General features: G+C 48.5%; 1 protein-coding gene across 3 annotated transcripts in view; it reads right to left on the bottom strand.

Annotated features, from left to right (window-relative positions):
* The window catches only part of CRCP (CGRP receptor component), a 38,361-nt gene extending 31,372 nt beyond the window's left edge, over positions 1 to 6,989 (bottom strand). The window contains exon 1 of one of the 3 annotated variants that reach the window (XM_059693387.1): positions 6,622 to 6,989. In XM_059693387.1, coding sequence (XP_059549370.1) covers positions 6,622 to 6,629 — 8 coding nt within the window. In that variant the 5' untranslated portion in view covers positions 6,630 to 6,989. The remainder of the gene's footprint in view (positions 1 to 6,621) is intronic. The other 2 variants (XM_059693386.1, XM_059693391.1) reach the window with 2 other exon arrangements.
* Positions 6,990 to 12,304: the final 5,315 nt, after the last annotated feature.

Genomic DNA, 12,304 nt, shown 5'->3' with positions numbered 1-12,304 from the left:
TTCAGCCCACCAGCATCTCAGAGCTGGAGTTGATACAGTGTTTCGATTATGGAACCCAAACAAACCAGATACCTGCTTTCAGCAGCAGAGGCCTCAGAGCTGGAGCCAGAGCTAAAGCTGGCCCAGAAAAAAAAAAAGAAAGAAAGAAAGAAAGAAAGAAAGAAAGAAAGAAAGAAAGAAAGAAAGAAAGAAAGAAAGGACAGGATGGGAGCTTCAGTCGCCCACCAGCCTGAAAACAGCCCCTCACCCAGACTGGCCAGGCACCCCAGTGGGGACCCCCACCCTGAAGGGTGTGTGACCAGCTGCAAACAGCCATCATCCCCTCACCCAGGCTGGCCAGGCACCCCAGTGGGGACCCCCACCCTGATCCAGGACACCCTTCAGGGCAAACCAGCCGCCCCCCACCTGTGCACCAGGCCTCTATCCTATATAGTAAAAGGGTAATATGCCTCCCAGCACCGGGATCAGCGGAGCCGCAAGGCCTCCCGGCACCGGGATCAGCGTGACAGGGAGCAGTGCCCAAACCCCCAGATCGCCCTGCGGCTCTGTGTGTGACAGGGGGCGGGGCCACAACCTCCCTATCGGCCCTGCTCTGTTCGTGACAGGGGAAGGCGCCCGAACCCCCTGATCAGCCCTGCTCTGTGCCTGATAGGGGGGAGCTCCCCAACCCCCTGATCGCCCTGTGGCTCTGTGTGTGACAGGGTGCGGTGCCCCAACCCTCCCCCCCCCCCCGGCCTTGGGCCCTGCTCTGTGTGTGACGGGGTAGAGCCATAACCTCCCCATCAGCCCTGCCCTGAGTGTGAGAGTGGCGGCGCCCAACCCCCTGATCGGCCCTGCTCTGTGGGTGATAGAGGGCAGCGCACCAACACCCCCGCCCCCCCACGGGCCCTGCTCTGTGTGTGACGGGGTAGAGCCATAACCTCCCCATCAGCCCTGCTCTGTGGGTGATAGAGGGTGGCGTCCCAACCCCCTGATCCGCCCTGCTCTGTGTGTGACAGGGGGCAGTGCCCCAACTCCCCTATCGGCCCTACTCTGTGAGTGACAGGGGGGAGCTCCTCAACCCCTTGATCAGCCCTGCTCTGTGCGTGACAGGGGGGAGCACCCTAACCCCCTGATTGGCCCTGCTCTGTGCGTGACAGGGGGTGGCGCCGCAACCTCCCTATCGACCCTGCCTTGAGTGACAGGGGGCGGTGCCCCAACCCCCCAAACGGCCCTACCCTGAGCGTGACTGAGGGTGGCATCGCAACCTCCCGATCTGCCCTGCTCTGTGCATGACAGGGGCAGTACCCCAACACCCCAATCGGCCCTGCTCTGAGCCCGACCAGGGGCTGCACCTAGGGATTGGGCCTGCCCTCTGCCACCCGGGAGCAGGCCTAAGCCAGCAGGTCGTTATCTCCCAAGGGGTCCCAGACTGGGAGAGGGCACAGGCCGGGCTGAGGGACCCCCCCCCCTCCAGTGCACAAATTTTTGTGCACCGGGCCTCTAGTGTATAATAAGTTCAATAATAAAAGAGTGAACACAAAGCTTTCCAGGTATATAAATAATCCCAAGGCCTTAAACAAACAAAGAGCAAATAACATATATAGTATAAAAATATTTATTTTGCTATGAAATTTCTGTATCCTTTTACCTGAGAAAAATAAGTTTCCAAATGATGCTCAAGATTTTATTTTTAAATTCTATCATTCAAACTGGTGATGGAAGGAGACTTGACTTGGGGTGGTGAACACAGAATACACAAATGATGTATTATAGAATATTACACCTGAAACCTATATAATTTTATTAACCAATATCACCCCAATAAGTTAAATAAAAAAAACACACGTAGTTAGCAATTTTATGGATATTTAATCGTTACTGATGTCTCATTTAATTCCTTTGTGATCAGAGAACATAGTGTATATTATTTCAATTCTTTGAAATGTACTGGGAACTATTTGATGTTCCAGAAAATTGTAGATCTTTGTGACTATTCCCTGTGCACTAAAAAGAATGTGTATTGTGTAGTAACTGGATATAGTGTCCCATAGACCTCCACCAGGTCAAATGATTTATACTGTAACACAAATCTATATATTTGTCCATTAATTCTATCAAGTATGAGAGGGATATTAAATTCTCTAACAATGAAAAACATCTGTCGTTCAACCAAATAAAAGCATAAATATTCCTCACCTTTAAAAAAATTTCGTGTCTATTATGTATTATTCACTCAGTAGGTATTTACTCAGTGACTGAAAAAAAAATATTAGTAATAATTCAGAGTTTTCCATTCGTGCCTTCTTGCTCCAGGTCAGGGGTGGGCAAACTTTTTGACTCGAGGGCCACAATGGATTCTTTTTTTTTTTTTTTTAAATATATTTTATTGATTTTTTTACAGAGAGGAGGGGAGAGAGATAGAGAGTTAGAAACATCGATGAGAGAGAAACATCGATCAGCCGCCTCCTGCACGCATCCCACAGGGGATGTGCCCGCAACCCAGGTACATGCCCTTGATCGGAATCGAACCTGGGACCCCCCAGTCCGCAGGCCGACGCTCTACCCACTGAGCCAAACCGGTTTCGGCCACAATGGATTCTTAAACTGGACCGGAGGGCCGGAACAAAAGCATGGATGGAGTGTTTGTGTGAACTACTATAAATTCAAAGTAAACATCATTACATAAAAGGGTACGGTCTTTTTTCCAATAGTTTTATTCATTTCAAACAGGCCGGATCCGGCCCGCGGGCTGTAGTTTGCCCACTGCTGCTCCAGGTCCTAGAAGTATAGTATGTTTGCCCTCTCAGAGACTCAGGGTTCTACTGAAGATCCCAAAGACAACACTGCCAGAAGTCATACCTCATGCTGGAGGCCAGACAGGAACTAGGAGCTAGGCCAGCCGTTGGCAAACTACGGCCTGCGGGCCGGATCCCTGTTTGAAATGAATAAAACTAAAAAAAAAAAAAAGACCGTACCCTTTTATGTAATGATGTTTACTTTGAATTTATATTAGTTCACACAAACACTCCATCCATGCTTTTGTTCCGGCCCTCCGGTCCAGTTTAAGAACCCATTGTGGCCCTCGAGTCAAAAAGTTTGCCCACCCCTGAGTTAGGCCCTCAGACCTTTCCATTTCAGGGGCCCTTCTATTCCCAAATCACATGTCTACCTCAGAAAAACTCAGCTTTCCCATAAACTGCTAGCTTCAAAATTCTTGATTAGCCTCATAAGTCAAAGACTCCTTGGGAAGAGAGGATGCTATAAGAGAAAAAACCCTTGAGTCAAACAATTTCACTTAGAAAAATCAGAAAATCAATATGCCTAGCAATTAGGAAGCTAGCTAATTAATTTATATTTATTAAATTAATGAAGTATTATCATATTACTTCAGTCAACTAGAATTTGCTGAATGCCTATCTGTGCCAGATGCCATGCTAAGCATTAAGTGAATAGACATTGGCCCCTGCCTTCATAGACTTGCACTCTCATGAGGGAGACACAGCATTAAATAAGTCAACAAACATAAAACTACTAGAGGCACAGTACACGATATTCGTGCACAGGTAGGGTCCCTAGCAGCTGCCAGCTGACAGCCAGGACCTTCCTTCGTTCCTCAACACCCCCTGGTGGTCAGCACACATCATAGCAAGTGATTAAACTCCCAGTTGGTCAAACTCCAGAGGGGACACTTTGCATATTAGGCTTTTATATATATATAAATATATATATAGAGAGAGAGAGAGAGAGAGAGAGAGAGAGAGAGAGAGAGAGGCCCAGTGCACGAATTCATGCACTGGCCGGGTCCAGCCAGCCAGCCTCGATGGGGGCCATTGGGGGAGGGCTGGCTGGGGCAGAGGGGCGGAGGGGCTGAGGGGTGGTGGGGCGGAAGGCCAATCGGGGGCGGAGCCGGCTGGGGGGAGGGGCCATGGGCAGTTTGCTGGCCGGCCCTGCCCCCAATAGGGGTGGGGGTGCCCACTGGGGGGCAGGGCCAGCCAGGGCGAGGGGCCACAGGCATTCCGGTTGTTCTGCTGTTTGGTCTATTTGCATATTATCCTTTTGTTATATAGGATTTATTATATAGGATTATTATAACTGGTAACTAAGGGAAAAGTAAACCAAGTGGTATGAGAGACAAAAAAGAGGATTATTTTGGATTGAATGAAAGGAAACACAACATCAAAAAGGGACATTCAACGTCAGCTATCAAAGGGATAAAAAGAAAGCTGGACAAGGGGGAAAGTACACCAGGCCAAGGAAACAGCAATGTAAAGGTCCTGAGGTAGGAAAGGGCTTGGAAGGTTACAGAAACTACGTGACTGCCAATGGAAGGTGTGTGTGTGTTTGGGGGGTAAGGACAGTGGCAAGAGAATGGTTAGTGAGTATGTGAAGTTATACAGGATCACTCTGGCTGCTATGTGGAGAACAGAATAAAATTGGGACGGGCAAGAGTGAAAGCTAAAGGCTACTACTGCTTAATCCAGACCAGAGATGGTAGACTAGAAAATTTAACAGTGGAGATAGTGAAAAGTAACTGCATTTCAAATATATTCTGAAGGTGGAAATGACAGGACTGGCTTTAGGGGTGAGGGAAAAAGGCTAGTGGATGGATAAGGAAAGAAAAAGGAATCATCAGCATATAGATGGGTAATGAGAGTGTGGAGAAAAGGAGTCCCAGTACTGTGCCCAAAAGACATTAACATTTAGAAGCAAAGAAAGGAAGGGGAGCTAGGAAAGGAGACTGAGAATAGTCTCAGTGACAAGATGAAGCGCTCAGGGAATCTCCCAGACCCCTTTCTGTAGATTAGTGAGGATGAAAGCCCAACAGAATGAGGGAATGAGGGGATAAACAACATTTCTAAGAAGTTTTGTTGTGACAGGAAGCAGAAATGAAGCAGTAGGTGGACACGAATGCGGGGACAAGGAAGTTTTTAATATCGATAAATTAATGCAGGTTTGTATGCCGACAGGAAATGCGTTAGTCACAAGGGGGAAACTGCCCGAGCCAGTTTGGCTCTGTGAACAGAACGTGGCCTGCGGACCAAAGGGTCTCAGGTTCGATTCTGGTCAAGGGCACCTACCTTGGTTGCAGGCTCCTCCCCACCCTAGGCCCCAACCAGGGCATGTGCAGGAGGCAACCAATCGATGTGTTTCTCTCATATTGATGTTTCTCTGTCTTCCCCTCACTTTTCCACTCTCTCTCTAAAAAAAAAAAAAAAAAAAAAAAAAAAAATCAATGGAAAAATACTCTCCGGTGAGAATTAACAACAACAACAAAAAAAAGAGGGGAAACAGATCACAATGGCTCGGGCTAGAGTAATATGAATATTTTTCAAGTGGCAGATTAAATTCCATCAGAGGATTGCAAAATCAATTCAGTGAGTCAACATTCTGCGAGTTTAAATAAATATGAGAAGAGACTGAGGGAAGAGTAAAGATAGGGAAAAAATAAAATGACGTAATTTTAACCAAACTGCTAAATTATTAACATTATGAAGGCTGAGGCATGAAGAAACGATTCTTTTTTTCTTGTCTTAACTAGACTGAGAACTTAAACTTTGGAACTTTCCAGTCTTGCATCAATACTTTGACAGACACCCGTTTTTGAACATCAGTGCTGGGACATATATCGAACCGGCAGATAACCCTCCGACTACCCCCAGGTCTCAGGACCATCCGCTGGCGACCATCCGCGGGCCACGTGGCATCTGGGTAACAGTGCAGGACCCACCCCAGCGCTAAGAATGCAGGACTGACTTCTCAAGGATCTGACTTTTACTATAAGAATTCAACGTTTCTTCCTTCTTGGGAAAACTTCTGGGTTTTCCAGTTAGCAACCTCTAAAAACCTTCAGTAAATCGTGGTCCTTTATTTCTAGCCAAAGCCTCCTCTCTTTGAGTAGGACGGACCCGACAGTATCAGAGGGTAAAGTATGGCTACATGAAGCTTTCACTTCAGGCACATGCACATGCTGTACGTGTATTTTTTTAAGTGTGAAAAACAGTACATATAACCATTAAATACGAGGCAAAAGAACGTAGAGTGTGAGTATTCGATGATCAGCGCCAAAGACAAACCCACGGTCGGTGACGCCTATGACTTAATAGCAGCCACGTAAAAACTTCCATTTGCCTGCGGGACAACGAGCAAACACGGGAAAGGCCATGTGGGGTTCAACGGTTGGAACGACTGCTGCTCCCCCTGCACACACTCAGCCTCCGCGCCTCCTTCCCAGACACCCGCCCCTTCCGGCGAAGCGCTCCCCGCTCCTCCCCACCCGGGAGAGCACCTCCAGAGCCAGGACCCCAGGAGCCCGCGGCCCCGGCAGAGCGTATCCTTCTCTCCCCCGGAAACATGCAGGGCGGACTCCAGGCCCGGACCCCGGGCCGCGATGACCACTGGACCTCGGGAGCGCCAGCAGAGAATGCGGGGGAAGCAGGCACGCTGAAAGGCACGCGGCCGGGCGCGGGATGGGAGTGCGGGCGGCGGTTCAGAGGAGCAGAGCCAGTCTCCTTCTGCCCCGCCTCCCGGCTCTGGGCCCTCCCCGCCCGGCCGTACGCGAGGTCGCCCAGCCCACGCCTGTCGGCTCCCAGCACCCAGCCGTCCCCCGCCGTGGGCCTCGGCGGACCCTGCGTCACTTACACTTCCATGCCGACCCGCCTCGCCGCCTCCGGCCGTCAGCAAGCCAAGCGCCTCGCTCCCGCCGACCGCGCCACACACCGCGCCGCCGCCTTCAAGCGCCGCGGTGCACGCCGGGGCCGCGCGCTGCACGCCGGGAGTCTGGCGGCCCCCATCCCCACCCCCGGGATCGCGGCGGGGTTCGTCCCCCTCGCCGTCCGTGCCCTGTGGTTGCTCTTCGCCCCGCCGGACTTGAGTGTGACCAGCGTCTGCAGACAGGCCTTAGCTTATGTTCCCCTGGTCTAGGTTATACCAAAATACTCATAAACCACGGTTCCAAAGGCGCCATCTCCTTCGTGGTCCTTTGCCCTCGGAGGGCAGTGATGCCCCGGCGGTGAGGCGGCCCAGGGCTGGGGGAATGTTCATGGATCAACAACCACTGAACCACACTGGCTGGGCTAAAAATATTATTTTAAAAACAACTAATTTTAAAGAATAATAACTAAATAAAAGCAACTAATTTACTTTAAATTTTTTTAAATAAAATGCCACCCAGACCCTGCTGGCCTCATTCATGTACGAGTCCCCTGTACCTCCCTTGTGGAGAATGACCCCCACAAAGAAGTGCTGAAGATGTTCATGTGTCATTCACTCAGCAAACGTAGTGATGGCCCATTCGGTGGTGGTGACACAAATGTGAATAATACACACTCCCTGCCCGGCCAGCGGACAGCCTAGTTAGAGAACCAGCTCTGGACATCAATAACTACAGTATGTTGTGTTTAGACGCGATGGAGCAAAAGGGAAATGACTAATGAGGTGGAGAGGCGTCACAAAGCCCAGGGTGTTTGAGCTGGAAGCCAAAGCTTCCGGAATGAGCTTCCACGGAAGAGAGGCTAGTGCCACTGAGGGCCCCACCATAAAATGGCTGAGATCCAGGTGCTCCAAGGGAAACCACCCTAAGACCTTGGGGTTCATATGCAGCCACCCAACTTATCCCCTAGAGGCAGCTGGGTAGTCGGGAGTGGGGCCTGCTCCCAGGGGGAGGCTGCCCAGGAGCCTGCAGGAAGAGAGAGCCCAGCCAACAGAGCTGGGCTAGTCAAGGGCTGAAACTCCAGCCTGGCCTGGCCCCATTCAGGGCCTCCTGCAGCTTTTCTAACTTGAGGCTGCCTAATGCAGTGGTTCTCAACCTTCCTAATGCCGCGACCCTTTAATACAGTTCCTCATGTTGTGGTGATCCCCAATTTCATTGTTACAAATTGAACATAATTAAAGCATAGTGATTAATCACAAAAACATAATGTAATTATATATGTGTTTTCCGATGGTCTTAGGCGACCCCTGTGAAAGGGTCGTTTGACCCCCAAAGGGGTCGCGAACCACAGGTTGAGAACCGCTGGCCTAATGAGTCTCTGTTCTTTGGCACCCAAAGCACACAAAACAAGTAAAAGGCTTTTTTTTTTTTTTTCCATAACAGCTGGCTTTTTAGGCAGAGCTATCAAATATACACAAAGGTCCAGAACATGAGCAAACCTTCTAAGTCTTCCAAGTGGAAAGTCCTGTTGAACATTGAAGCCATTAGGTCTAGTGCTCAGCAGAAAATCAGCAAATAGAACTTTTGAAGTAGAAATAAAGTTCTTAAAGTTAAGTCACCCAGGAAGAGTCTAGAAGAATAAGACTGATTTGGTGGTTAGCTTTCACATGGGTGTACTCATTTAATCCTCACGAAGTTCCCATGATGATGTGTGCCAGGCACGGCACTAGCAGTCTCATTTACCTCTCTCAGGAGTTCTTGAAATTAAAAGAACTATGATCAGCCCTAGCCAGTTTGGCTCAGTGGATAGAATGTTGGCCTATGGACTGGAGGGTCTTGGGTTTGATTCCAGTCTAGGGCACATGCATGGGTTACGAGCTCAATCCCCAGCAGGGGGCATGCAGGAGGCAGCCAATCAATGATTCTCTCTCATCATTGATGTTTCTCTCTCTCCCTCTCCCTTCCCCTCTGAAATCAATAAAAATATGTATTTTTTAAAGTACTATGATCAGCCCATTTCACAGAGAGGAATTGGGAAGTGGCAGAGAGGAATTTAGAGAGGAAAGGTGCAGCTCAGAGAGGAATTAGGAAGTGGCAGAGCCAGGGTTCTCACTCTTCTCTGGCCAACTCCAAGACCCATGTGCACCAGCACCACCCCAACTTTACCCCTTTCAGTTTTAGGGCCTGCTAATATTAGGGGGACCTCCCTTTTTTGCACTACACCCTTCCTCAGCCATTTTGATGCACCAAGGTGGAAATTTCAGAGGAGAGAGGCCAGGCAAGGTTTTCACACTTCTGAGGCAGATAAATCCTGGACAGCACTCAGCCCTCAGCTGAGAATAGGCGCCATCCATTGTTGAACAGCCCTGGATCCCCAAGCTGAAAATGAGGATGGACACAGAAAGTTTGCCTCTGACCAAGGCCTGGAAGGAAACACCAGCAGAGTTAGCATGGAGTTGTGATCCTTTTTTATCACTCCAGGAGCAGGAATTGTAGACCCTAAGTGACATCTACTTATGGGTTATATTCCTGGGACACACAGGAATGAGGCAGCCAAGTGTTGTGGTTATAGGTGTGGGTTCTGCAGCCAGACACCTGAGCTAAATGCAGGCTCTATCACTCACTCACTGTGTGGCCTTAGGCAAGTTCCTTAACAACCTTTCTGTGTCTTGGTTAATTCATCTATAAAACAATATAGAGTTGTTGTGTTCAGAATAGCACTTGGCAAGTGGGAAGCATGGGGTGGGGGGAATGTTAACTATTATTCTCCTATGTATCCAAAGCAAGGAAATAAGATTTTTAATAAAGAAAGCTCTAAGTATAAGGTGATATGTGCCTATCATCTAGTTCTCATTGCAGATATGCTGTCCATCTTCTTGGGGAAATCATGGAGTCCTTCATTACCCACCCTTACCTCAGAACAGTTGACATGAGTTAAGTTAGAGGCTTCCAATGAGTATGAAAATGTGTTACCTGGCAGTGCAGGGCGGGGGGTGACGGGGTGGGGAACACGTGGTCAGCCCCCTTCAGGAGCATTTTCCTGGAGTCTCTTCATATGGTAAGCAGAATCATGGTTCCTCAAAGATGTCCGCACTCTAAATTCTGTAGATGTGATTAAGGCTATGAACCTTGAGATGGGGACGGGCCCAATCTAATCACCTGGGTCCTTACAAGAGGAAAATCTTTCCCAGCTGATTTCAGAGTCAGGTGTGTCTGTGGCAGCATGCTCAGAAAGATACTATGTTGTCAGCTCTAAAGATGGAGAAAGGGGGCCATGAGCCAAGGGATGTAGGTGGCCTCCAGAAACCAGAAAAGGCAAAGAAATGAATTCTCCACTGGAACCTCCAGAAAGGACTGCAATCCTACCAACACCGTGGTTTTATCCCAGTAAAAGCCATGTAGGACTATTAACATAGGCAATTGTGAGATAATAAATTTGTGGGGTTTTGTGTTATAATTTGTTACAGCAGCAATAGGAGACATAGTACATATACAGCTTCCTCTTCACTCAGTGCCCAGTACCCAGGTATCATTATCCTCTTTTTAATGAAGCCCCGAAAGGTTAAGTCACTACCTGAGATCACACCCACAGAGTGATGTGGCTGAGATTCCCCCCCTGGCTCCTCTGACTCTCAGAGCCTGTCATGAAACACACTCTAGTACGGCAACTGCTGCTTGAGCCCTTCCAAAGTGCTGCCCATGGTGAGGCCACTGCCCACGCTGGGCCACCAACTGTCTCCATTAATCACACACAGGACAGGGCTCTCGCCATCCTCTGCAGCAGTCATTCAGGTTCTGCACTCTCAACACTATGTAGGGTCGATCCTAATTCAGCATTTGAAGAGTACGGCAGCCCACAGGCCTCGAGATTCATTGTCCAACTTTTGTTTTCACCACAACGACTGGAAGGACAGTTGTCATGTGAGAGTCAGTAAGGATCATATTAGCCAGTTGTTCTTAACTTGAACCCTCAGGTAATTCATTTCTGATAAATCAACCTCTTGGCATGCTCCCAACATGGACATTATTGCTGCCCTGCACAGAATGACGGTTTTGTGGCCAGACTGCTGGGGTTCAATTCCCAGTTTGGTCACTTTCTAGCTGGGTGTCGTTTGGCAAGTCACTTATTCTCTCCCAGACTCAGTATTCTCATCAATAGAATGGGAGAAATTATAGTATTGACCACAAGGGGTAGTTGTGAGGATTTAAGGAGATAATCACCTTGTATAAAGTATAAGATGTTTGGCATAGTGCCTGGCACAGTTAGAGCTCAAGAAATTGTTGTTGAAGTTGTTAATAGCACCCTAGCCGGTTTGGCTCAGTGGATAGAGCATCGGCCTGTGGACGGAAGGGTAGCAGGTTCCATTCCGGCCAAGGGCACATGCCCAGGTTGTGGGCTCCATCCCCAGGAGGGGGCGTGCAGGAGGCGGCTGATCAATGATTCTCTCTCATCATTGATGTTTCTGTCTCTCTCTCCCTCTTCCTTCCTCTCTGAAATCAATAAAAAAATATATTTTTTAAAAGAAGTTAATAGCTATTATTGTCATTTTATTTATTGTCCTATTGATATAGAGAAAACACCTCAGCCCACCTCTAAATCTCTTCCTTAACTTTTTCTCCTTTTCTCAGGCAGGCGCCAGAGCTTGGAATTTCCCAGGATGATGCTCAGGAGGTATAGTCAGGTGAGAGCCTCTTCCTTTTGTCCCTGTCTCCCCCTTTTCCTGAGAGCACATTTGTTACGAAAAATAATGGCAATGGCAAGACACTTAATGAGGCTGATTATATAGCTGCCAGACCATCTTGAAATTTTATATCTGTACTATTAACTCAAATTCTCAGAACAAATCATACAAGCTAGGTATTTTTGATCATTGATTCATTTTTTTTTTCATTTACAAATACTTATTGTATTATTTCAGTGTTCTCGTTATTTGGAAGACATTAAAAAATAAAACAGACAGCCCTGGCCAGCATGGCTCAGTGGTTACAGCATAGGCCCTCATATAGGGTCTCGGGTTCGATTATCAGTCAAGGGCACGTACCTGGGTTGCAGGTTTGATCCCCAGCCTGTATCTGGGCACAAATGGGAGGCAACCAATGTTTCTCTTTCTTTCTCCTCTCTCTGTCCCCTCCCCACCTCCTTACCACTCTCAGTGGAAAAATATCCTAGGGTGTTTTTCTCCCTCTCCCTGCCCCCTACCTCCCCCTCTTCCACTCTCTCTCTAAAACTCAATGGATAAATCTATAATAATAAAAGTGTAATATGCTAATTAGACTGGACGTCCTTCCAGACAAAGCCACAGCAAGCTGGTGGGGCTGAGGCAGAAGCGGCAGAGGCCCCCTGCCGCAGCAGGCAGGGCTGGGCCAAGGCCCTTGCACAAATTTAGTGCATCGGGCCTCTAGTAAATAAATTAAATGGTACAAGTGAGACCACATAGCTTAGTTGGCTAGAGCATTGTCTGGATATGCAAGGTTGCAGGTTCCATCCCTATCAGGGCACATACAAGAAGCAACCATGCCCAGCTGGCATGGCTCAGTGATTGAGCACCGACCTATGAACCAGGAGGTCGCAGTTGGATTCCCAGTCAGGGCACATGCCCCAGTTTCGGGTTTGATCCCCAGTGGGGGCATGCAGGAGTGGCCAATCGATGATTCTCTCTCATCATTGATGTT

Source organism: Myotis daubentonii, chromosome 4, assembly GCF_963259705.1.
Source record: "Myotis daubentonii chromosome 4, mMyoDau2.1, whole genome shotgun sequence".
Taxonomy (NCBI): Eukaryota; Metazoa; Chordata; class Mammalia; order Chiroptera; family Vespertilionidae; genus Myotis; species Myotis daubentonii.
Note: the sequence above shows the minus strand (reverse complement) of the source record. Positions and strands in the feature narration are given on the sequence as shown.